Consider the following 23603-nt stretch of genomic DNA (forward strand, 5'->3'; position numbering starts at 1 on the left):
ACTTATTGTTGGCATAAAGAGGGATATATGGCTGTCACTTAATTTGAAGTGCTACTTTATGTTCAATTCTTTAATTTTTTTATAAATTTATTTATATATTTATTTTATTTATTTGGCTGCGTTTTGTCTTTGTTGCTGCGCACTGGCTTTCTGTAGTTGCGGCGAGCGGGGGCTACTCTTCGTTGCGGTGCGCAGGCTTCTCATTGCGGTGCCTTCTCTTGTTGTGGAGCACGGGCTGTAGGCGCGAGGGCTTCAGTAGTTGTGGCACGCAGGCTCAGTAGTTGTGGCTCGCGGGCTCTAGAAGAGTGCAGGCTCAGTAGTTGTGGTGCACGGGCTTAGTTGCTCCGCGGCATGTGGGATCCTCCCCGACCAGGGCTCGAACCCGTGCCCCCTGTGTTGCCAGGCAGATTCTTAACCACTGAGCCACCAGGGAAGTCCTGTTCAATTCTTCTAAATCTGTTTTTTGGGGAATTTCCATTCTGTTGTAACCACACTGGTTTTCTGATGTAATTTTATGGCATGTGTTCATCTCTAATAAGGCAAATCTCTTCTCTTTTTCTTCCTCTTCCAGAGTTTCTTAGACTTTCTGATGCCTTTATTCCTCCAGGTGAATCTTGGAGTAAATACATCAAGTTCATGATTAATTTGAATTTTGTTAAAATTATAGATTAATTATTTGGGCAGACTTGATGTCTTTATAATATTTAGTCTTTTCATTTCAATAACATAGGATGTCTCTGGAGAGCAAAGAATCCTTCAGAAGTTCAAGTGACCATCCCAGAACTATTTTGTTTGTTTAAGTTAGCATTGTATTATAGAGTAGGCAAATATATTATTTACTTCAGTTTTATGAGATATGGATGCAAACATGACTAAGACAGCATCACTGCTGCTCAGAGAGTTCACAGTCTTACAAAGAAGCATAGTTTAAATAATGTGATTCTGTGGGAAAATACAAGCATTTACAAGGGACAGAAATACCATAAGGGAGTGAGTATGTATTTGATTCTGGCTGGGATGGGCAGGCTCCCAGGGGGAGTGATGCTTGCCCAGGAATTTAGAGGAAAGCGTAGGCATTTGCCAGGTAGCCAGGCTACAGTGGGGTATCAAGTCAGAGGGCATATAGCAGATATGAAAGCGTAGGGACCTGAGACAGTAGGGCATGTTTCAGGGCACCACAACTGGCTTCATGTCACTGGGAGATAAAGGGAGGGTGTATTTTTGAAAGATGAGGGTAGAGTAAGGGGTAAGGGGGTACAAGATGATACACCAAGAACTGGGGACTTTATGCTAAAGGTAGAAGGGAGCGGCAGGGAGCTTTTAAGCAGAGGTGTGATAAGGTCGCATTTGCCTCCTTGATGGGTGGAATGGCGGAGGGGTTTGGGCAGCCGCATCAAAGCATCGAGTGAGTTGGAAGCTAGTGCTAGTTTCTCCTTGTGCGAATTAACAGCCTGAGTTAAGCAAGTGCCAGCAAAGATGAGAGAGAGGCAAGATTAGAACAATGTTAAGAAGGTGAAATACACACAGGACTCAACTTAAATATTTTCGACTGTGAAAGAGAGTCATAGTTGTACAGGATGTATCTCGGGTTGGTATCTTGTCAAGTTTTCGTGACAAGATACATGTTAATTGCATAACAGTTTATGGGATTAAGAAGATGACTCATCAGTTGCAAAATGCTCCAGATAAGTATGTAACTGTTCTGTAAGTGGAAGTGGTGTCACTGTGGCAGTGTTCACAAACTCAGCCTTTGTCAATTGATCCATACATATTTTGGGAAGTCAGACATCTTTTCTGGGCTTATTCTTCACCATTTATTTTTTAATTTATTTATGTTTGGGTGCGTTGGGTCTTCATTGCTGTGAGCAGGCTTTCTCTAGTTGCGGCAAGTGGGGGCTGCTCTTCGTTGCGGTGCGCGGGCTTCTCATTGCAGTGGTTTCTCGTTGTGGAGCATGGCCTCTAGGCACGTGGCTTCAGTAGTTGTGGCTCGCGGGCTCTAGAGCACAGGCTCAGTAGTTGTGGTGCACGGGCTTAGTTGTTCTGCAGCATGTGGGATCTTCCCGGAGCAGGGCTCGAACTCGTGTCCCCTGCACCGGCAGGTGGATTCTTAACCCCTGTGCCACCAGGGAAGTCCATTCTTCACCTTTTAAAAAGGGGGGTTGAGCTTGATCTCATATGCATTTCTGCTCTGAAGTCATCCTATGCAATTTATTTTCCTTCATACATCCGCTTCTATGTGCTCTGGGTTGTGCCAGGTTTTGTAGTTTATAGAAGTAGAACTATGGCTCTTGTCTTTGACAAACTAGTTTTGATGCAGAATAACTCACAGCACTCCTACTGAAAGGCAGTAACGTGTAAGAGCTGATGTGTTTACAGTACAGCTTATAAACTCACTCATGCATTCATTCCCTGCTCTCATGATGGTTGCACTCTACTGGAGAGACAGTAAACCAGTTAACGTCGACTAAACGGTGGAAAGTGTCACAGAGGTCCACAAACCAGGGAAGTGTATGTGTGGAGGGTCTGATTGACTATTTCACATGATGTGACAAGAGAAGCCCCTCTTAATCGAATGAATGAGAAGTGAGAGCCTCTCGGAAGTGAGAGTGAGTGAACCATATGGTCTGTGTAATGTAGGAATGTGGGGAAAAGCGTCCCGGGCAGAGGGAACAGCAAGTGCAAAGTCCCTTGGGTGGGAGCAACGTGGCTTACCTGGGAAGAGTGAGGAGGCTACTGTAGCAAGACGTGTGTGTGTGGAGGGGGGGGCGAGTCCACTGGTAGAGGGAGGGGAAGGGAATTCAGGGCCTTGAAGGCCATTGTTAGGGCTTGGCTTTTCTGCCGAGTGAGACAGAAAGCCATCAGAGCGTGTCAGTGGGGGTGTGATATGATCTGACCTGGGTTTTAGAAGCATCACTCTGTTACGTGAAGGTCAGGAGCAGAAGAAGGGAGAAGAAGGTTAGGAGGCGGCTGCAGTGATCCTGGTGGGAGGTGATTGTGGGCTGCACCAGGTGTGGTAGCAGTGGAAGCGGTGAGAAGTGCTGAGGAGGTGGCATTTACCATATTGATCCTGATATCTTCCGTTTATGGAGATGGAGGAGACTACATGAGACATCGATGGAAGAAAATCTAGAATTTGGTTTTGTTCCCATTAAACTGAAGATGCCTATTAGGACATCAAAGTGGAGGCGTCAAGAAGGTAGTTGGATAGATGAGTCTGGAGTTCAGAGGGCAGGATCAGGCTGAAGATATGCAGGTGGGATCTAAAAGCCACAGCTTGGCTGTGATGGCCAAGTTAAAGGCAAAGAGTAAGTTGGATGGAGGTGACTGGGCATTAGGGCGCTGGGGGTCTAGAGGAGATGAGGAGAAACCAATGAAGGGGACAGAGAGGAGGACCGGGGAAGTGGCAGAAAACTAGGAGAGTGTGGTGTCCCTGAAACCAAGGGAATAAACTGTTGTTGAGAGTGACCAGCGGTGACCTAAGATGTTGAATGAGAGCTGAGAATGGGCCAGTGTTGAAGTGATGCAGCACGTGGAACCCGCTGTCCTCATAATTTTTTTTCCCCATTACATACTTTTCACTGCAAGAGTTAGTGAGTTCTAAGCATTTTCACATAAGGCAGTCATTTCTTTTATTTATTTATTTATTTTTGGCTGCGTTGGGTCTTCGTTGCTGCACTCAGGCTTTCTCTAGTTGCGGCCAGCGGGGGCTACTCTTCGTTGCGGTGCACCGGCTTCTCATTGCAATGGCTTCTCTTGTTGCGGAGCACAGGCTCTAGGTGCATAGGCTTCAGTAGTTGTGGATCGCTGGTTCTAGAGCACAGCCTCAGTAGTTGTGGCGCACAGGGTTAGTTGCTCCGCAGCATGTGGGATCTTCCCGGTCCAGGACTCGAACCCGTGTCCCCTGCATTGGCAGGCAGCTTCTTGACCGCTGCGCCACGAGGGAAGTCCCCGATAAGGCAGTCATTTCTGAGGGCAGTTTGTCCTTGTGACTGGCATGCATATTTATTATTAGTGGCAGTATTCATCGTGGAGAATGTTGTTAAAGCGTCGTCTACACTGCCTCCGCCTCAAAACTTGCTTATTCGTCTACTCATTCATCCAAGAACTAAGTCCCAAAAAATACTTACGAAGCGCCTGTCTTATGGCAACCCAGATTTCCCGAAGGTCTGATTTCTCACGCGCGGGACTGTGCCTTCCTTCCTCGTGACACCTGGCCTCAGCGTCCCCGCAGTGGGGTTTTTCCAGCCTGCAGGGTCCAGCCGCAGTTCTCAGCGTCCGCCCCTAGAGGCCGGAAGTCGGGCAGCGGGCGCGTCCCTCCCCCGCCTGGGAGGGAAGCTTTGGAAGATCCAGAGAGATATGCAGATGAGGTGGGCGGGCGGTATGTAGATGAGGTGGGCGGGCCGCGTGGGGTGGGCAGCCCGAGTCGAGGTGGACGGCCTGCGTGGGGGGCGGTATGTAGATAAGGTGGGCGGGCGGTATGCAGATGAGCGGGCGCAGAGCGGCCGGCGGTCGCGGGGACTCGAGGCGCCGGCCCTTTCTTTGACTGGAGCGGACCCGCCGGACGTAGCCGCCTCGCCAGCCGGAGCCGGCGCGAGCCGCCGCTTGGTGGACACGCCGTCCGAGGCGGCCGGTCGGCCGCTGCCCGAGGCCGCAGAGCATGGGCAACCACTCGGGGCGACCCGAGGATCCCGAAGCAGGTCGGTGCGGCGGGCGGGGGGTCGCCGCACCCCCTCCCGGCCGGGCGCCCTTCCCCCACCGCTCTGGGCCGGAGCCTCGCTGCCCGCGGGCGCCGAGGGGCGCGGACGGCGAAGTTCTCGGGCGTGAGTCCCGCCTCTGGAATGCGCGCCGGGGGTGGTGAACTCACCTGTGCCCGCGCCGCGACGGGGAAACGCCGCCGGCTCACCTGGCGCCCGGGCCCGCGGGCGGGGGCGGGGCGGGGGCGGCCGAGGGGCCGGGGTCGCCCCCGTGGCCGCGTGGGCAGTTCGTGCGGACTTTGTGGGCACTGTCCGTGTGCGTGTCACACACTTTCCAGAGTCCTGTGGAAGGTGGCGGCCCATCAGCAGGTCTGTTAACTCATCCTCAGACCCGGGTCTGGATTGTGACTGTTTCTTACTCAAAATAGCCAGTGCTTATTCTGGGATTCCGGCGCTTCTCCGGCTTATCAAATTTTTATTTGCTCAGAGATTGGGCGAGCTGGGTGGAAGGCAACTGGCCTCTGGTTTTCATCTCCTGTTGGTCATTCTGACCTCCTAAGCAGAGTTAGATGCTGCTGACCGCGGGGTCGCATTTACAAACAAAACAGAACATTTCTGTACTGTCACACACGCAAACGGGGTTTCCTTTAGCCCCCAAAAGTGCATCTTGGCCGGTTGGGGAGAGATGGTCCACCAGGGACTGGAGTCCTGGGCTGGCAGGTGACGGGTCTGTGTTTGTGGGACAGTCAGAACTCGGAATACTTTTTCCAGCGGGTGATTTTTAAATTTGAATTTGCATGAGGAAATGGAAGCTCTGAGAGGTGCAGCGAATGGTCCAGGTGACTTATCCGTCGAATTGGAGGCAGGGCCGCTAATTAAGACCTGGATCTCAGCCTCGGGTCACTGCTCTTCACTCACCTTGGCAGGGAGGCCAAGCAGGGCCAGGCCACATCCTTGAGGCTGGGCGGAGGCGCGTGCCTCCCTGGCAGCTGTGGGACATTGGACCGGTATGACAACCGGGATGGAAAACTTTGCCACACAGGGAGACAGACCGCGAAGAAAAACTCTAGAGATGGGGTTACTGCATTGATTACGTAGGGGTGACTTTCTAAACTACACAGCACTTATCCAAACTTCTTTGGGCAAAAAATAGCCAACATTTGCAAATTAGTGCAAATTTGCCTGTGTCATAAACAACCCTGTGGTAAGCTATTAGGTGAAGGATATGTAACATTTTTTTTTTTTTTTTTGGCCGTATGCGGGCCTCTCACTGTTGTGGCCTCTCCCGTTGCGGAGCACAGGCTCCGGACGCGCAGGCTCATCGGCCATGGCTCACGGGCCCAGCCGCTTCGTGGCATGTGGGATCTTCCCGGACCGGGGCACGAACCCATGTCCCCTGCATCGGCAGGCGGACTCTCAACCACTGCACCACCAGGGAAGCCCCGGATATGTAACATTTTAAAAACACCTCTCAGTAGTACACACTTGCTCTGTGTATTATTTCTTTAGTGTCAAAACTGTGAAGAGACTGTGCCCTTTGTTAGAGTTTTTAAGAGTTATTCGGGTGCTTGTGTTCCGATTTCTAAGTGACCTTTTTATTTTTTTTAATAAATGTATTTATTTATTTACTTTATTTTTGGCTGCGTTGGGTCTCCGTTGCTGCACGCTGGCTTTCTCTAGTTGCGGCGAGCGGGGGCTACTCTTCGTTGCGGTGCGCGGACTTCTCATTGCGGTTGCTTCTCGTTGCGGAGCACGGGCTCTAGGCTCTCGGGCTTCAGTAGTTGCAGCACACAGGCTCAGTAGTTGTGGCTTGTGGGCTCTAGAGCGCAGGCTCAGTAGTTGTGGTGCACGGGCTTAGTTGCTCTGCAGCATGTGGGATCTTCCCGGACCAGGGCTCGGATCCATGTCCCCTGCACTGGCAGGTGGACTCTTAACCACTGCGCCACCAGGGAACTCTGATGGATAGGAGATGAAAAGGACACTTTATGCCAGTGAGTTATTTTATTGCATTTTTCAGAGTGCAAATAATTTCAGAATGGGAACTCAGGCTGATTTGCTGCGAGTAAAGATACCCAATTAGAAAGTCTTAGGAAAGATTGTAATGCTAGAATATTGTTGGCTGAAAGTGTGTGTATAACTTTAGGTGATCTCCGTGCTGTGATGAAATCCTATAGAATGCGCCAATGAGATCCCGGAAATGAGAGTTTAGTTAAAGATTAACGAATCCTCGATCCCTTTTGCCACCTCGCCCACACGGGAAGTGGCGGTGCCTCCCACTGGCAGGTGCGGTGCATTGGACTAGCATCAGAGCAAGTGCTGTAGTGGGTCATCAGAGCAGGGCCCAAGGGCGGGCAGTAGAAACAGGCAGACGAGGCAGAGCGACAAACGCCCAAGTATGATTTTCACACCCATCTTCTGTCGTGTCAGTTTTGTCCTCTGAGGCGCAGACCCTTAAACAGAATCAGGAATGAAGGAGGGTTTTCAGAGGGGAGACGGAAGGGGTGGGAAGCAGGACCGGGCCTGGAAAGCCTGTGGACCATGATGCAGACGCACCACCTAGGAATGGGAAAGGAGGGAGCAGCAGGTGTGGGCAGAGAACCGCGCAGGTCCGACCAAGTCCTGGCCAGCTGCCCGGAGCCCCCAGCAGACTGCCCAGCAGAGGAGCCCCCGCTCAGGCAGTGATGGCCAGTCCTTGGTCCTCGTGCTGGAGGCTGCCTGGGAGGAATGTGCCTTAGGCCCAGAAGCCAGGCTGAGTCCCAGCGGCGCTGACAGCTGGAGTGTCAGCTAACCCCAGCCCTTGCAGCTGAACGCCGAGGTCTTTGTGGAATGGAGATCCAAGTGGCGCACCTCCTGGCTGACTCCCTCGGATCCCTGACCTCGGTTACTCGCACAGGGAGGGGCTATGAGAGGGTAAATGAGGTAAAAGCCCCATCTCCAACCCCTACCCCACCCCAGCCCCCTCTGCGGGCAGGCCTGAGGCAGAAGGCGGTTCTCAGCTGCTGCTGCTTTTCTAGCCTTGGAATTGGCTGCTGTGACAGCAAGAGTCTCTTTTGTGGGGTCTGCGATCCTCTGAGATGAGTCACTTTTACTGTGGTGTTACAGGATGGACAGGAGAAATGAATCAAGCAGAAGGCACGAAAGTTTGCACGGATGAGGGCAGCTGGAATCAGAACGTGTTGATGACCACACCTCTTAACATCCTAAAAGATCTCAGTTAACAGTCTTTCAGTTTCCAACCAGGTTGTTGGTGCCTGCAAGTCAGAGAGGGTTGCTGGGTGTAGTCGCGCAGGTTGCACACTGTTCAAAGGCAGCTGGGAATAAAGAAACGAGTGGGCCCAGGTGGGGTTGTATCACTCCAGAGGAAGGGGTACCATTTTGCCATTTTATGTTCACACAAAGGTACCCAGTATGCTAAAGGAGGTGTTAGTTTCTACTTAGGGTTAGAAGCTTAGAAGGCTTTTCCCAGTCTCACAACTAGCTGATATCTGCTTAGTCTTTGCTTTAAATTTGCATGTATGTGTTTAAACAGTGGCTACCAGTGATAGGAAACAAAAGTAAAAGCTTCTACCCACACTCCCTCAGGTTCCACTCGGTACTGGTTATAGTTAATGCTAACTGTGGTTAAAGACGAATCCCAAAATAGCCCCTTAAGACAGTAAAAGATGATTTCTCGCTCAGCCCCCAGTCTAGGGGGAGGTGGGTGCCGTCCAGGGAGTTGTAGGGTGCTTAGAGGCTCAGGCTGGGGAACATCGTCTTCAGGGTCTGGCTCCCTGGTTGTGCTGGCTCTGGTGGCGGTCAGGAGAGGGGAGAGGGCATGAGGTTCCTGCGGGGGCTGGTGGGGCCAGGCCTGGACGGGGTGCCCCTCATCCCTACCGCATTCCACCGGCCAGGCTCGGGGCTGGAAGGCAGCTCACTCTCAACCACATCTGTGTCAATATTTTCTTACAAAATTTTAGTCAGATAAATGGAAAGATATATATAGTTAACAGCCATAGACCCACCACGTAGAGTCTACAATTAACATTTTGTTACATTTGCTTTATCCTTCTATTCATCCTGCTATCCATCCGTCAGTCCCTCTTATTTTTTGATGCATTTCAAAGAAATGGTGGTTATCTCTGTAATTCTACATAATATGCTATACCTCTGCTATTTCTTGACCTATTAGCTTTGAAGGCTGTCTACGAACGGTCACTGTGCAAGGTGAGGAATTCAGCACATTTTTACTGCTGTCTTCCTGTCCTCCCCCAGTCCTGCAAGTCATACTGAAATTTTCTAAATCTATTGTTAGTAAAGTGGTAACGGTGGAATACAGTTGTTGGTGTTTGGTTGTTCGCTGTAAAATTCTTTTAACTTTGCTCTATGAAATTTTCATTCAAAAAACAAAAATACTAAGGAGATCTTTTATTATTTACCACTTGTATTTCTTGACGGTAACCAACTTTAAACAGTGTCCTTGGCTGGGTAAAGGAGGATATGCTGTCTCTAAAGTTCTTCTGCCTTTTCCCCTACATCCTCCATACCCTATCCTGGCCTACTCTCAACCTTTATTTTTACCTGGCTAGAACATTCTGTTTCCTAATCAGTATCATTAAATCTTCTGTGCATGTTTGTAGGTTGATTCTAAAAATTGAAAACCAATCAACATTTAAAATATTAGGATCCCATGTATATTATGTGCTGGAAAATCAGGTAGTGCATTTAGATGTAGAAGAGAAGGACATGCAATCTTAGGTCATTTAACTTATAATCTGTGACAGACAATATTACTTTAAAAGAAAAATAGAACGAGTAAGGAGATTGGAAAGTAGTATAGTTATTTATTGATACTTTGAAAATTATCTTAACATGGTTTTAACCTCTTATCCACCTTCTCGATTTTATGGATTGTCGTGGAGAATTCATTTTCTTCTTAGAGACACAAGGCATGGTGGTTGAGAGTTTGGGCTCTGGAGCCAGACTCCGTGTTCAAATTTTGTCACTTAGTAGCTCTGAGACTTTGGGCAAGTGAGTTAAGCTCTAGAAAAGGGGATAGTTGAACAACCTACCTTATAGGGTTGTTGTGGTCATGAATAGGTTGAAACACATGATGGGTTAGAATAGGCTCACACGTCACAGAAAGTGCCTGGTAAGGTTTAGTTGTTACTATTCTAGGCCTTCTGACTTAATGTTTCCGTTTGGACTTGGTTGCCTTTTGGTCCTGACTCACTCTCAGGGCAGACTGCTTCTTGAATCCTTTTTCTCTTTTCCTGCGTTCCCTTTGCTTTGGCTGGAATATTTCCTGTGATTCTCTCTGTTGCTGAACTTTTATATATTGTATCATCTCTACATTCACATTTTTCTTCCAGGTTTCCTATTGACTTCTAAAATTTCATCAACTCTGTTTTCTATTTCCAGTGTATTTTTTTGTGCTCTGTTTTATCTTATTCATAGCAGTTTAGGGTTTTGAGTTAAGGGAGGAGGGGAGTGGAATTGGTAGGAGGGCTTGAGTAAATGAGTTAGTGGCTTCTCTTGTCCTTAGTTTTAGATTTCAGGGATTCATCAGAGTTTTTACAATAGTCACAAAGAAGAGAATATAGCATGCATTTTTCTCAGATGTATTTTCTTCCATAGAAGAATTTCAGAGTGGAACTAGTGTCCTGAGAGACATACTTGGGAAAATGCAGCCTTTTAGGATTAAAAAGATGTGTATATCAAAGATCAATGATAACACATAATTTAAAAAAAAGGTGAGAATATCAGATGTATTTGTTACTATAATAAATGTGAATGGGTTAAACTCACTTAAAAAAAGAGCCTCCTCCTCTAGATTAAAACAAAAAACAAAATATGCTGCAGAAAATCATATTCAGATGTTAGTTTGATTCTTAAAATTAAGTCAGTTAAAGTTGTGAATAATAAGAAACGAATTCTAAAGAAAGCTTTCAATTCAGCATCTTGTTATTCTATTTATAACTCAAGTAAAATTTAATAATCATTATTTAAGGGTGACTTATTAATCACTATTTAATTAGTATTTATTAACCAAGTGTTCAAACTTGGTTAATAAATTTTAAATATTTTAAATTGTGTTTATTTAATATATTTAGGTACCTGTTAAAATCTGACTGACAAGTCCAGATTTTAGAAGTCTTATACATTTAATAATTATTCTTAAAAATATAGTGTTTCTTAAGTCCTCTTATACATCCCCAAACACTCACACATTCTCTCTTTATATGTGCGTGTATATAGATGCACACTTTCAGTTACACATTTTAAATTAGAATCTTGAGGCTGATCGGTAACTCTTGGTAGGTCCAGTTCTCTTAAACATTAAAACACGTAATTCCAAAATGCAGGTATTTCTTAATACATAATACTATTACTACTTGTTAAATTATTCTGAATATTTTTCTCCTTGATTCTAACCTCTCAAATTAAAATATGTTTACTTAAGTGTTTTATTCCAAATAATAAATGGTATTGGGATTTCATCCCGTATAATTTTGGGGTTGCCGTCTCAGTTTGCTGAGGTTTTTTAACCAACAGAGATTTCTGGCAGGAACAGGGACGGGATTCTTACCCATAGCATCCAGAGCACCTTTTGCTGTGGTTGGGGCACATTCTTGAGCAGTTGGGTTTGCGCCCATGCAAAGATAATCCAGGAGTGATGCACTGACTCAGCCTTTATCTGAGGATATCTCTCTTATGCCTTCAACCTTACTGATAGGGTGGAGAATTCTAGGTTCAAAATCCTTGTAATCTCTCTGTGACACTAACTTCAAAACTTGAAGAAGGAAGTGGTCATAATGCCCATGTACCTTAGATTCAAATTACATTTTATGTAATTCCTGTAGCTCCCGACAGCAGTCTGAGACCTCCATTCAAACGGCCAGCGGCCGTATCACTTGTATCACTTGATTAGGGTTTGCACGTCTTTGGGACTTAAAATATGTAGACGTTTTCCCATCTGACTCAGAAGACCTTTGACTTGATACAACTCTGCCTGCTTTTCTTAACACTTGGTCTCTTAAGGCGGTGTCTTTCTTGATAGTAAAGCAAAATGTGATTTAATTGTGGCTATCGCTCACGCCTCTGCCTGGCTTACAGCTGACTGTAGTATCATTTAAAGACACACACCACAGAGTACCTTAAATCAGACAGGACCTTCTTTATTGACAAAAGTACAATTCCAGAAGAAAAAGTAGCAGTTACAAAATGCAGTATACTAACTAGCAAAACCATGGAAGTGATTAAAGCAAAAGCTATTAGAAATGCCTGGAAAAACTCACATGTGAAATGAGAGACTTCAACCTGTGTCTTACAGTTTTTCTAGATTGTTCGTGGAATGGTTAAAACATTGATCTGTTCTAGACCAGAAAGAAAACCTTATTACCATCTCTTAAGGGAAATTTTACTGGTCACTGTGTGATTGTAAGGCCATAAAACTGTAGGAATAAGAATTGAAAATTTAGGGCTTCCCTGGTGGCGCAGTGGTTGAGAGTCCGCCTGCCGATGCAGGGGACACGGGTTCGTGCCCCGGTCCGGGAAGATCACACATGCCACGGAGCGGCTGGGCCCGTGAGCCATGGCCGCTGAGCCTGCGCGTCAGGAGCCCGTGCTCCACATCGGGAGAGGCCACAGCAGTGAGAGGCCTGTGTACCGCAAAAAAAAAAAAAAAAAAAAAAAAAAAAAAAATTGGACATTTAAAAACTTAATCCATCTGGGTACAGCATGGTGTGACTATAGTTCATTATAATGTATTGAACATTTGAAAGTTGCTGGGAGGGTAAATCGTTTTGTTGGTGACCAATGGTAACCAGACTTATTGGGGTGGTCATTTCACAGTGTGTACAAATATCCAGTCATTATGTTGTATACCTGAAACTAATATAATGTTGTTTGTCAATTATACCTAAAAAAAAAAAAAAAAAAGATTTGGAAATTGACGCAAATAGGAACTGGAAACTATAATTCACATCCTTTAGAAAAATAGTTATGAAATACTTCATAAAGTTACAAATAGCAAGCAAATTCATTTCTCTGAAAGCTTTTGTTATCATAAATGAAGTGCAGAAAATTAGAAAATAAACAACAAAAGATATCTGGGAAAACAGGAGGGAGTTTTTTTAAAGGGGCAGAAATTAATGAAGTAAATTATGACAGCGTCTGTTCCCCCTTCTCCTACCCTCAGCACCTGGCAGGTGGCCTGGCACATGGTTGGCACTTAGTAAATATTTGTTAAATGAATCTATGAATTAACAAAAAAGAAAAAAAAACGCTAGAATTGAAAAATCTAAGAGTAGGTCCTTTGTTAAAACAATGAAGTAGATAAAGCTGTAGTTAAACTTAGAAACCCCCCCCCCCGACAAATACCCCAAATTAGTAATGTAAGAATGTATGTAATCAGAGATGTGGAGATTTTAAAAAAGAGAAAAAAATAGAAATTTTTGATGAAATTGAAATTTTCTAGGGAAATGAAATTACCAAAATCAATTCATGAAGTAATGAGATACTTGGGCAGAAAAATAATCTTGGAAGACATCACAAAGTGACTTAAGAAAAAAAGCTCCAAAAAGAATCCTGAACCCAGATGGTGTTATAGGCAGAGTTTTTCAAAGATCAGAAAAGTAGAATTTCTGTGCTATTTAAAGACGTCTAATGCATCGTTTCCCAAAGATTATTATATTACAGAAGGTGCAGATAATGGTTTAAGGTATATACTGATGACTAGTTCTTATTTTAATAATTAAATTAAAATGTGTTAGAAAAATTGTAACTAGTTCGTTGAATCTGTGTTGCTTAGGACAAGGTTAGATTTTTTAAAAAGTGAGTCGATACTAAGTTTATGCAGAAAAATATTAAATATGTAATAGGACAGGTAAATGCAAATACAGCCAAAAATGTAAAGGTGATACTCAAATAACAGAAGCTTGAAAAATACTCCAAAATACATAAAAGATGGAGAGCATTTCAATTTATTTTGACAGAAGCAGTGCTAACACGATCAGTGCTCATCCTGATACCAGAGCCTTTCAGAGAGAGAGGAAAAAAGAAATGCAGAGGACAGTATGGAGTGCACATCCCGGCTGAAATATAAGCCAAATTTACTACAGCGATGCCTTTTTAAAATATTATACCCACTGGTTAAAAAAAAAAAAGGTTAATTCCAAGAATGCAATAATAGTATTATATAAATAGAATTTACAACATCAGTAAATTTAAAGAGGAAAAAAATTCATCTTACTGTATGTCAGTAATGCATTTAATAACACTTAACATCTACCTCATAAACATTTAATAGGAATGAATGGATTCTTTCTTAAGATAATAAATAAAATGGTCTGAAAGCCACACACACACCATGCTTAACAGGAAACTAAAAACATTCCTTCAAAGGTCAGGAAAAAAACAGTGGTGCCCATAGAGGACGTTGTTTTCAGATAGACTAGCCAAGGCAGTAAGATTTTTTTTTTTAAGGTTTATTAAAAATGAGACAAAATTAGCATTATTTATAGAGACTGTAATTCTTCTGTTATAATAGCCAAGAAGATCAACTGAAAAACTATTAGAACTAGTGAGAATACGGTAAGGTAACCAGCTTGGAAATGCACGTATAGTCCTATATGTGCGAACATGCGTATACGTGCGTCCATGTGTGTATGTAGATGTGTGTAGGACCGTAGCTTTCTTTAAGTTAATGATAACCAGAAACAAGGGTTTATTAAAAGGTCACATGCATGGCGTGAGCCTGGGGAGAAATGGGTGTGTGAGGCCCTCTGTGATGAGCTGTGAGCTCTCCACTCTGAGCTGCATGCTCGCGATCACAGGATGGATGTCCCCTGTTACACGGAGGAATTATCCTTCACATATTACAGGTTCTAAGGTCAGAAACAGTTGCTGAGTTTTGTAAAATGCCTCTTGGGCATCGCTCTTGAGATTATGATTTTTCTTTTTAGGCAGAATAATGTGATGGATTTGAAATTTTTCACCTTATAATGAAATTTTCAATCAGGTTTTTCTTAAATCCTCCTCTTGGAAAAAAAACCTTTTTAACAGGAAAGGTGAATTATCAGTTAAAGCTTTTCTTGGTCCCTTGTTGCCTTGTATGTAAAACAGGGTGTGTGTGCAGGGTTTTCTGCTGCCTTTAACATTCTGTGACTTTGGGGATGGGGGAGACTGGGATTTCACCTGGGGAGCGTGTTGCCCGAATGTGCTTTAGGTATGAGATTTCTAGTCTGTTGAATCCTGTTTTACTTTCTTTAAGTGTTGTTATGGCTCCAATCAGCTGAGACCAGACTGTGTAGTAGTATCATAGAAGCAGCATTAAAACATGGAGAATTTCGAAGGTTTCCGTGTATCCTTATGAAGACCTTAATGGCAGCTGGCCCTTGTATTGCCAGGGAATTTTTGAATTCTCAGGAGAAAGTAGGTTTGATATTTCAAAATTAATGCGGTTGGCCAAATATTTAAAATTGAGGTTAAAAAAATCATTTAATGTTATGAAATTCAGAAAAGCTTCTTTCACAGAAAGAGTTTTTCTGCATTCCAGACCACTACAGAGATAAGCCAGATATCCTGGGCTGAGGACTCCCTGGGGGGCTGGCCAGGACATTGCCCCCATCGTCTCCTTCCCTGCCTGTCACAGAGGCTGTCCCCCTGTCATAACTCAGATCTATTCGTAAATATTCTCTCACCAGTGTCCTTCTGCCTCTGCTCATTTTGTAAAACCCGTGCTCTGTTTCTCTAGTCTTTTCTCCTTTACCCCTTATCCTCCCTCATTTCCAGCTGCTTGTTCCAAATTAAACCTAATTACGATGAGTGTTAAGATTAGGGGTTATGATCAACTTGGAAAGTAAAGTCATAAGTTTTGACCTGAAACTATATCCAGGAAAGAACCAGTGCCAACCACCTTCAGAGCCCTTGAAAATCCCCTTTGTTTTATCTGCCAAAGAATTCATCTCCTTCCTCTAAATGGTCCTGCTTTTCTCTCTGGCACCAGTAGCCACATTAAAAAACAAAACAAAACAAAACAACTTGGAAGGTTAAGTTATCAGCAGTCTAACCTTCTCTTCTGATTTACAAACAGATGAACAAAGAGCCTATTCAGAGGCTCACATGGGCATAGAACTATCATGAAAATTATCTGTTTGTAGTTTTATTTTGGTCTCTTCTGCTCTCTCTTCAGTCTGAGTGCGTTACAGTGTGCCAGAGTTACGTGGAATTACATGCTTGCAAGCTGGACCAAAGATGTGGCAGAAGAGTGTCTTTTTGCAGGTTCACAATGTTGGGGAGGGGTGTGCCTTTGTGTGTGTTGTGTTTGTGTGTGTCCCTCACAACTTTGCTGGCATCCTAATCTTCTGTGGCCTTCTGCTTTTGTGCTTTCTGCCTATGTAGGGATTTTCAATCAGTAATTCTTGGCGATTAAGAAAAAATGAAAATGAAGAGATAACAGTGATTCCATTTTAATGTAATCTGTACATTAAAACAACCTCTTCTCTGTAATAAATTCTGGTATCCAGAGTCTTATGCTAACCACTTCGGATACAAAATCATCCCCCAAAGTGTTACCAACGTCCTCCTTTTGTTTACCCAGGTCGCCACTGTCCATGTCAATTCTGTCCCCAGAATGGGGTGCCCTGGGGCTCCTTGATGGCTGTGGTCAGTCCACACGGGGGTCATGTGCTGGTCACATTCTGGACTCCCCCCGTCACTTACCTCTTGCCGCAAGTGTGTTCCCACGCACCTGGAAACCAGTCACCAAAGCTGCCAGATGTGTCTAAAGCAGAGGTGCTTCTCCTGTTGATGAAAGGGTGTGAAGTTTAGGGCACAGACATGTTTACCATCTCTGGAGATCTCTTCTTGTTCCCGGTTACCGCAGGAGGCTGAAGGGCCGTCCAGGTGAGCCTTAGCCGGGGCCTCAGTGCACACCTGTGTGGTCACGTGCCGTTCCTGCCTAAGGCGTGTCCTCTGTGTCCCGTGACCCACCTGCCTCTGTCCTTGCCCCTCTCCTGGGTTGCTCCTGTCACAGGACTCACAGCCCGCCGCCGCGGGTTACCCTGCCTGCCACCGTCCCAGCTAACGCCCGCCGCCCGCCCATCGGTTTACTCTTATCTGCACCGTCAAAAGTGCCGCCATTGAGAAGATAAACGATACCTTTAACCTACTCCTCATGCTCCCAGGCCTCAGCTCAGATGTGGCCTCCCCAGGTGGACCTTTCCCCACCAGCCCGGGCAGGCTCCCTTCCCCCACCCCCACCCCGGGGTGGGAGGGGGCGGGGAGGGGGGAAGATTCTTTGTGTGGCCGCTGAACGGCCCCCGGGGCGGGGCGGGGCGGGGCGGGGCGGGGCTGAGCCGGGGTTTGTGCGAAGTAGAGAAATTTAGGCTTCTTTGCAGGAGAGGACAGGACGGAGCAGGGCCAGGCCGGGAGGAGTGAGACAGGGGATGCTTAGGTGGGGTGGGGGGGCAGGGAGGGAGGTGAATGGAAGAGGAGAAAGAGAGGAAGAAACAAGGGGACATGGTCTATGTGGGAGGGGGGAGTCACTGCTGTGATCCTGGGCAACCTCCCTCAAGGAATTCTAATCCCCTCTTCTTCCCTCAAGGCTGTAGCATCAGATTTTTTTTTTTTTTTGCTGTACGCGAGCCTCTCACCGTTGTGGTCTCTCCCGCTGCGGAGCACAGGCTCCGGACGCGCAGGCTCAGCGGCCATGGCTCACGGGCCCAGCCGCTCCGCGGCATGTGGGATCTTCCCGGACCAGGACACGAACCCGTGTCCCCTGCATTGGCAGGCGGACTCTCAACTACTGCGCCACCAGGGAAGCCCTGTAGCATCAGATTTAAGTGCTTCAGAAATGAGACAGTCACTGTGCACGATGCAGGGAGGGGGTTGATTATACACGGATTGCGTGAAATAAACTGCATCTTCTCTCGGTGATAGGTCGTATATTAGACAGAGCCCTGGATTCGTATATTAGACAGATTCAGACTCTGGATTCAGAGACAGACGCTGGAGGTTCATTTCTCCATTTTGACCCGGTGGGTTTTCACGTTTGGTCAGATGAGGGCCTGAGCTGTATTCGTGATGCCCTTTCCACCTTTTAGAAGAAGTGCATGATTCCACGGGATGCTTTGGAGATGCCAGACTAGAAGGCATTTTGAGTTTCTAGAGTACTGTTTTTTTCCCCCAATTGCAGGCCAGAAAGGAAAACTTCCAAATAAGGGTGCATGAGCTACTCTGGGAAACAAAGGGAAATCATACTAAAATACAAGTCTAGCCTTTGCCTTGGCATGAAAAGAATGCAGACTGCTGACTGACCTAAAGGTTTCTGTTTTATTTCATATTTAGGTGAAATGGGCAGCTTTGACCATTATTCCCAAAGAAGTTGCAATTTAGACTTTAAAGATGTTTGCGTAATACCGAGTGGATTATATTATCCTTGAGAGCCTGGTGCTCACTTTTATCCGTGAAACTGCCATGCTTCATTGTCTGTGTATCAGGAGCAGGGCCTGAAAGCCAAATTTAGAAAAACTTAATCTAAGCCCACAGATGTTGACAGTAGACGTTCAGTCAGCGCCCCATCTGATAACCATCCCAAGTGTTGCTGGGTCACTTCCCCACAGTGTAGCCGTCTAAACAGAAGGAATGGTCCAGTGATTGTGGTGATTTGACTCACTGGGTAGCACCAGACGGAACCGTCAGGGTTACACCCAAGGATGAGAAGCATGTGATGTCGAGGGGGATGAACAAAGCCGAGTGCAGAGTTGTGTGTGTACCGTTGATGTCTTTGTGGAAGTACGGTCCAGAGGATGTGGATGGGCAAACCTCCTTTACTTCCGGAGCGTCTGGAAGTTTTCAGATGGGGCCTGAGCTCCCCGTGTCATATTTCCCTCCATTCCCTTTGGCTCCTTACTTTGCCTTTCAGACCTTTATTTACCTGTGTGGATCTCTTGGCAGTTGAGCTTTTGACCTCTGATTGAAGAAATTATAAGACGAATTAAAACGAAATAAGACTTGGGAGTTCCCTGGTGGCGCAGTGGCTGAGAATCCGCCTGCCAGTGCGAGGGACACGGGTTCGAGCCCTGCTCTGGGAAGATCCCACGGAGCGACTGGGCCCGTGCGCCACAACTGCTGAGCCTGCGCTCTAGAGCCCACGTGCCACAACTACTGAGCCCGTGTGCCTAGAGCCCGTGCTCCACAACAGAGAAGCCACTGCAATGAGAAGCCCCCACACCACAACAAAGAGTAGCCCCCGCTTAACGCAACTAGAGAAACGCCGTGCGCAGCAACAAAGACCCAACGCAGCCCAAAATAAATAAATAAATTTATATATTAAAAGAATGAAGTAAGACTAAATTAAAAGAAAGATGATTTTAAGATCAAGTAATTAAATGAACACACTACACACGTGTAATGAGGTTTTAACGGATTGTTCTGGTTGCTTCCGGGGAAATAGGCCCCGAGACAGAGATTTGTGTGCAGCAGGTTTATGGGCGGGTCCCCGTGGAAACAGTACCTGTGAGGGGGCCACGGAAGTGGGGTGGCAGAGGGGGAGTGATGCAGTCACAGCCGCTGTCCGTCAGTCCTGGGGGAGCCGGAGCTGGGACGGTCCTCACACTAGGCCCACATTGAGGCCGGGTGGTCAGACCTTTGTCGTCCCCCATCAGCCAGGGGAAGGCCCCAAGGGAGAATCTGTTTCCTGGCGTCTTCCAGCAATCTTTCATTTCCTTTACGAATTCTGCCCCGAAGGGAGCATTCTGATGTCCTGAAAGCAGATGAAGATCACCCGGAGTTTTCTTCCTTAAAAAGTTCACTCGCGGGGAGTTGGCTCCATGCTGACCACAGGTCCTGCCCCACAGGGACTGGCTGACTCAGGAGGTCAGCGCGGGGCCTGACTCGCTCTGTTCCCCCGGGACACGTGCGCCGGAGGCCGTGCAAAGTCACAGGCCTGGTGATGCCTGGCAGAGTTAAGACATATACATCTGGGCCCCGGTTCCCGGCACAGAGCCCCGAGACCAGTGGAATTTCTGAGTGATGGGGTGAGGGGAACGTCTTTTCTTAACTGTAACGAGCTCCTTCTTCTGTACCTGAGGCCGGGGCTGGTGGCAGAGGGACCAGCGGGCGGGCGGTCCATCGGTCGGTCGGAGGCTTGGGACCCCTGGGGCGGGGAGGGGGTGTGGAGGGGTTTCACCACCAATGGCCAGGGATCCCATCAATCTTGCCTACGTAGCGGAACCTCCCTAAACTCCTCACTGTGGGCCGTGGTGCTTCCGGGCTGCGGAGGGCGTCGAGGTGCTGGAGGGTGTGGCCCCCCTGGATGGGCTTCTCTTCCATCCAGCTGTGCTGAGTTGTGTCGTCTGCAGTAAACCGGTGATCTACCTGTTTGCGGAATTCTGTGAGCGGCTGTAGCGCATGATCAAAGCTGAGGGGGAGGCTGTGAGACTGGTGGTCCATAGCCGGGTGGTCAGAAGTACAGGCGACAACGTGGAACTTGTGACAGCACCTCCGGGGGGTGGGGGGAGGCGATCTTGGGGACTGAGCCCTTACTTTAACCTGTGGGTCCCGGGTTAAGTCCAGGTAGTTAGGGCAGAACTCAGGCGGCTGAGAGAGGCGGCCGGAGTGGGGAACCCACCCCTCTGGGGTCGGCTGTCGGGGCAAGTGCAGCGGGGAAGCAGGGTTCGTTCTTTCCAGCCAGGGGCCTCCCCACATCCTCCAGCTCAGCCTGGCACCTTCGCTGTGGGCTCGGCACCTCTATCTGCAGCGCCACCCGGAGGATGGGGGGCCCCCAGTCGGGGCCAGTCATTCCTAGGCTCCCGCCTCTAGCACCCTCGTCAGACGTCGGAACCCTCCCTCCTGCCTCTGCTGTGGGCCAGCCCGGCTGGGCTGACACCCCTGGTGGTGCTTTGCCAGGTAATTGGTGATCCCTGAAGTCCGTTAACCCTGTTCTTTATCTCAGGTTAATTTTCTCCAGTTGCTTTCTTCTTACCACCTGGCTTTCCTACAGTGCTTAGGTTGGTCTCTCTGATCGTCCTCCGTGTCTCTTAATTTAAAAAAAAAAAATTGGGCTTCCCTGGTGGCGCAGTGGTTGAGAGTCTGCCTGCCAGTGCAGGGGACACGGGTTCGTGACCCGGTCTGGGAAGATCCCACATGCCGCGGAGCGGCTGGGCCCGTGAGCCGTGGCCGCTGAGCCTGCGCGTCCGGAGCCTGTGCTCTGCAACGGGAGAGGCCACAGTGGTGAGAGGCCCGCGTGCCGCAAAAAAAAAAAAAAACAAAAAAACCCCAAATTGTATTCATCCCATTATCCTTTTTCTCAGGATTCGGAGTGACTTTCCTTAGCTGGTCTTCTGACTCCCGGACTGGTTTTCTGTCCTGGGCAGTATGGCCAGGCATCGGTATTTAGCACCTGAAAGCAGTCTTTCCTGAGGCCAAGTTTTCCCCTTAAAGGAAGGTGTTTTCCTTTCAGATCTTACTGAAAACAGGGAAGGGAGACTTTGCAAAGATGTGTTTCCCCACTGGCCTTGCCTTGTAATCTGGGAACCGTGACCGATTTACTTCCGGCGGTCAGTGCTGCTGCCGGCCTACAGTCACCCACCTCCCTTCCACCGGCTCTCCTGACCAAAACGAACACTTCTTACAGGTCCTGGGGCTTCTCTGACCACTGTCAGCTCAGGTCCTCGTGCGGGGAGTGTGCGCTGGACTGACGGACTGGGCGGACAGACTGGGCGGGGGGTAAGAGGGAGGGCTGGATGCCTGGGAAGGATAGACCCCAGGCAGCATCCCCGCAGCCTTCAAACAGCCCCTTTGGCATCAGGCCGCGGGGTTTGCGTCCCCGTGTGAGTCGGACTACGCAGAAAACAGAGCTGCACCAAGCATGGCAGGTCGAATAGCGAATAGTCCTTTAATAAATTCAGCCTAATTTAAAGCATATTTATTCCCTGTGTCTTATGCAAACGTGCAAATTCCTGCCGGTCCCTCAGTGTGTACGCTGTTTCTTCTTAATATTCAACAGCCTGGGCTCTGGAGCGAGAATTCCTGCATTCTTATCCTGGCTTCCCTAGTTACCAGCTGGGTGGTCCTAGGCTGGTTGCTTAATTTCTTGTTTTGTTTTCCTTCTCTGTAAAATGGGGATAATAGCACTTCCTTAAAGAAATTACCAGAACGACGTAATGTTCTTAGAACAATGCCTGGAAGGGGGAATAAGTTCTCAAAAAACGTTAATAAACATTAACAAATAAATTAGCAATAAACTTGAATGTCTCAGTAAATGTTAACCTCTTCTCTCTCCTCCTTCCTCTCATTTTCTTACTTATTTTCCATCGTTTTCCTTGAGGTAGACAGTGGTTCGTTTATCACCTGATGTTTGACAGAGTGTGTCCCCTGTTGCCCTGTCCACCCCTCCCCCCTCCCCCCTCCCCTCCCCTCCCCGTCCCCTCCCCTCCCCTCCCCGTGCCCGCCCCAAGGTGCTTTTGGTGTGGTCAGGAGTGTATTAGTTTCCTATTGCTGCTGTAACAAATCCACAAACTTATGGGCTTAAAAGAGCACAGATTTATTTGCCTATAGTTTTAGAGGTTAGATGTCTAAAATCAAGGTGTTGGCCGGGCTGCATTCCTTCTGGAGTCTTCAGGGCAAATCTGTTTCCTTGCCTTTTCCAACTTCTAAAGGTCACCTGCATTTTCCCTCCACCTTCAAAGTTCCTCCTCCAGCCTCTGGTTCTGTGGTCACATCTCCTTTTTCTGTCTTTGACCCTCCTGCCTCCCTCTTACAAGACCCTTGTGATTATGTTGACCCCCTAGATGATCCAAGATAATCTCCCTGAGTCAAGATCCGTAATCTCATCACTCCTGCAAAGCCCCTTTGCCATGTGACATATTCCCGGCCCCGGGGTTAGGAATGGACACCTTTGGGGCATCGTCGTGTCTACCACAGGGAGGAAGACACACAGTAAACCTCGTTATGGCGCCCTCCCTCCACACTGCTGCCCTGAGCAAAGAGGTGTGGAACCCAGACCAGGAAGCAGTATTTCTTCCTGGGGACACTGGGGAAGTTTTCACAGAAGAGGGACATTCGAGTGAGTCTTTCAGGATGAAGAGGCCTTTTGGGGGTGGAACGGTCTTTCGGCAGGGGGCGCAGCACCTGCCAAGAAGTGGAGCTGTGCGAGGATGCAGCAGTGTTGAGGGCTGGTTAGCTCTTTGTTGTTGCCAGAGCATTGAGGGATGGGAGGCAAAGATGTGCAGGTTAAAAAGGCAGTGTGCTGTGGTCAGGGGCTTAGAATGTACCCCGTGGAGAGGGGGGAGCCCGTGCAGCTGTTTTGGTAGTTTTTCTTAAAATACAAATATGTCTTGTCTGATTACGTAAGTAATACGTGCTCATTTTATAGAAAATGAAGAAACTAAAGAACTGTGTCCAGACAATAAAATCACTCATAATCCTGCCACTCAGAGATCATGACCCTTGACGTTTCTGTGTGGTGTGGTTACTGAGCCTTTTTGATACGCACTGTCACACAGTTAAACCGTATTGTGTATTCAGATTCACGTCCTGACTTCTTTACTTAACACTGTATCATAAAGTTTTTTTGTGTCATTAAATATTCCCAAATATTCTTAACGTCTCCGTGATATTCTATTGTTATGTATTAATGTGTCTAAGTTTCTGAATATATCCTTAGGCTAAATTATTAGATAGATATTTACTTGGCCAAAATATAAGATCATTTGTAAACCTCTTGATAGGTATTCTGTGTCCTTTCTGGAAGTGTTATAAAATACGTGCAGCTGGGTAGGAGGAGAGTGTTGGTCTCATGGTAGCCTTGCCAGTGTTATTCTGATCCTAAATGATTTCTCCTAATTAGATGGGCAAAAAAGTATTTCACTGTTTTAATTTGTGTATCTCTTGAATTTCATATATTTATTGGTTATTTTTTCTTGTGAT

The 23603-nt window shown here is 47.1% G+C and overlaps 1 protein-coding gene across 10 annotated transcripts in view; it reads left to right on the forward strand.

Moving 5' to 3' along the window:
- The window catches only part of SPECC1 (sperm antigen with calponin homology and coiled-coil domains 1), a 247898-nt gene that overhangs the window by 107193 nt on the left and 117102 nt on the right, over window positions 1-23603 (forward strand). For 2 of the 10 annotated variants that reach the window (XM_079903745.1, XM_079903738.1), the window contains exon 1: window positions 4479-4697. The exons of the other annotated variants lie outside the window; for them this stretch is intronic. In XM_079903745.1, the coding sequence (XP_079759871.1) occupies window positions 4658-4697 (40 nt within the window). In that variant the 5' untranslated portion in view covers window positions 4479-4657. Of the gene's footprint in view, window positions 1-4478; window positions 4698-23603 lie in introns of those variants that run through there. 10 annotated transcript variants of the gene reach the window in all.

The sequence above is a fragment of the Stenella coeruleoalba genome (assembly GCF_951394435.1).
Source record: "Stenella coeruleoalba genome assembly, chromosome: 19".
Lineage (NCBI taxonomy): Eukaryota > Metazoa > Chordata > Mammalia > Artiodactyla > Delphinidae > Stenella > Stenella coeruleoalba.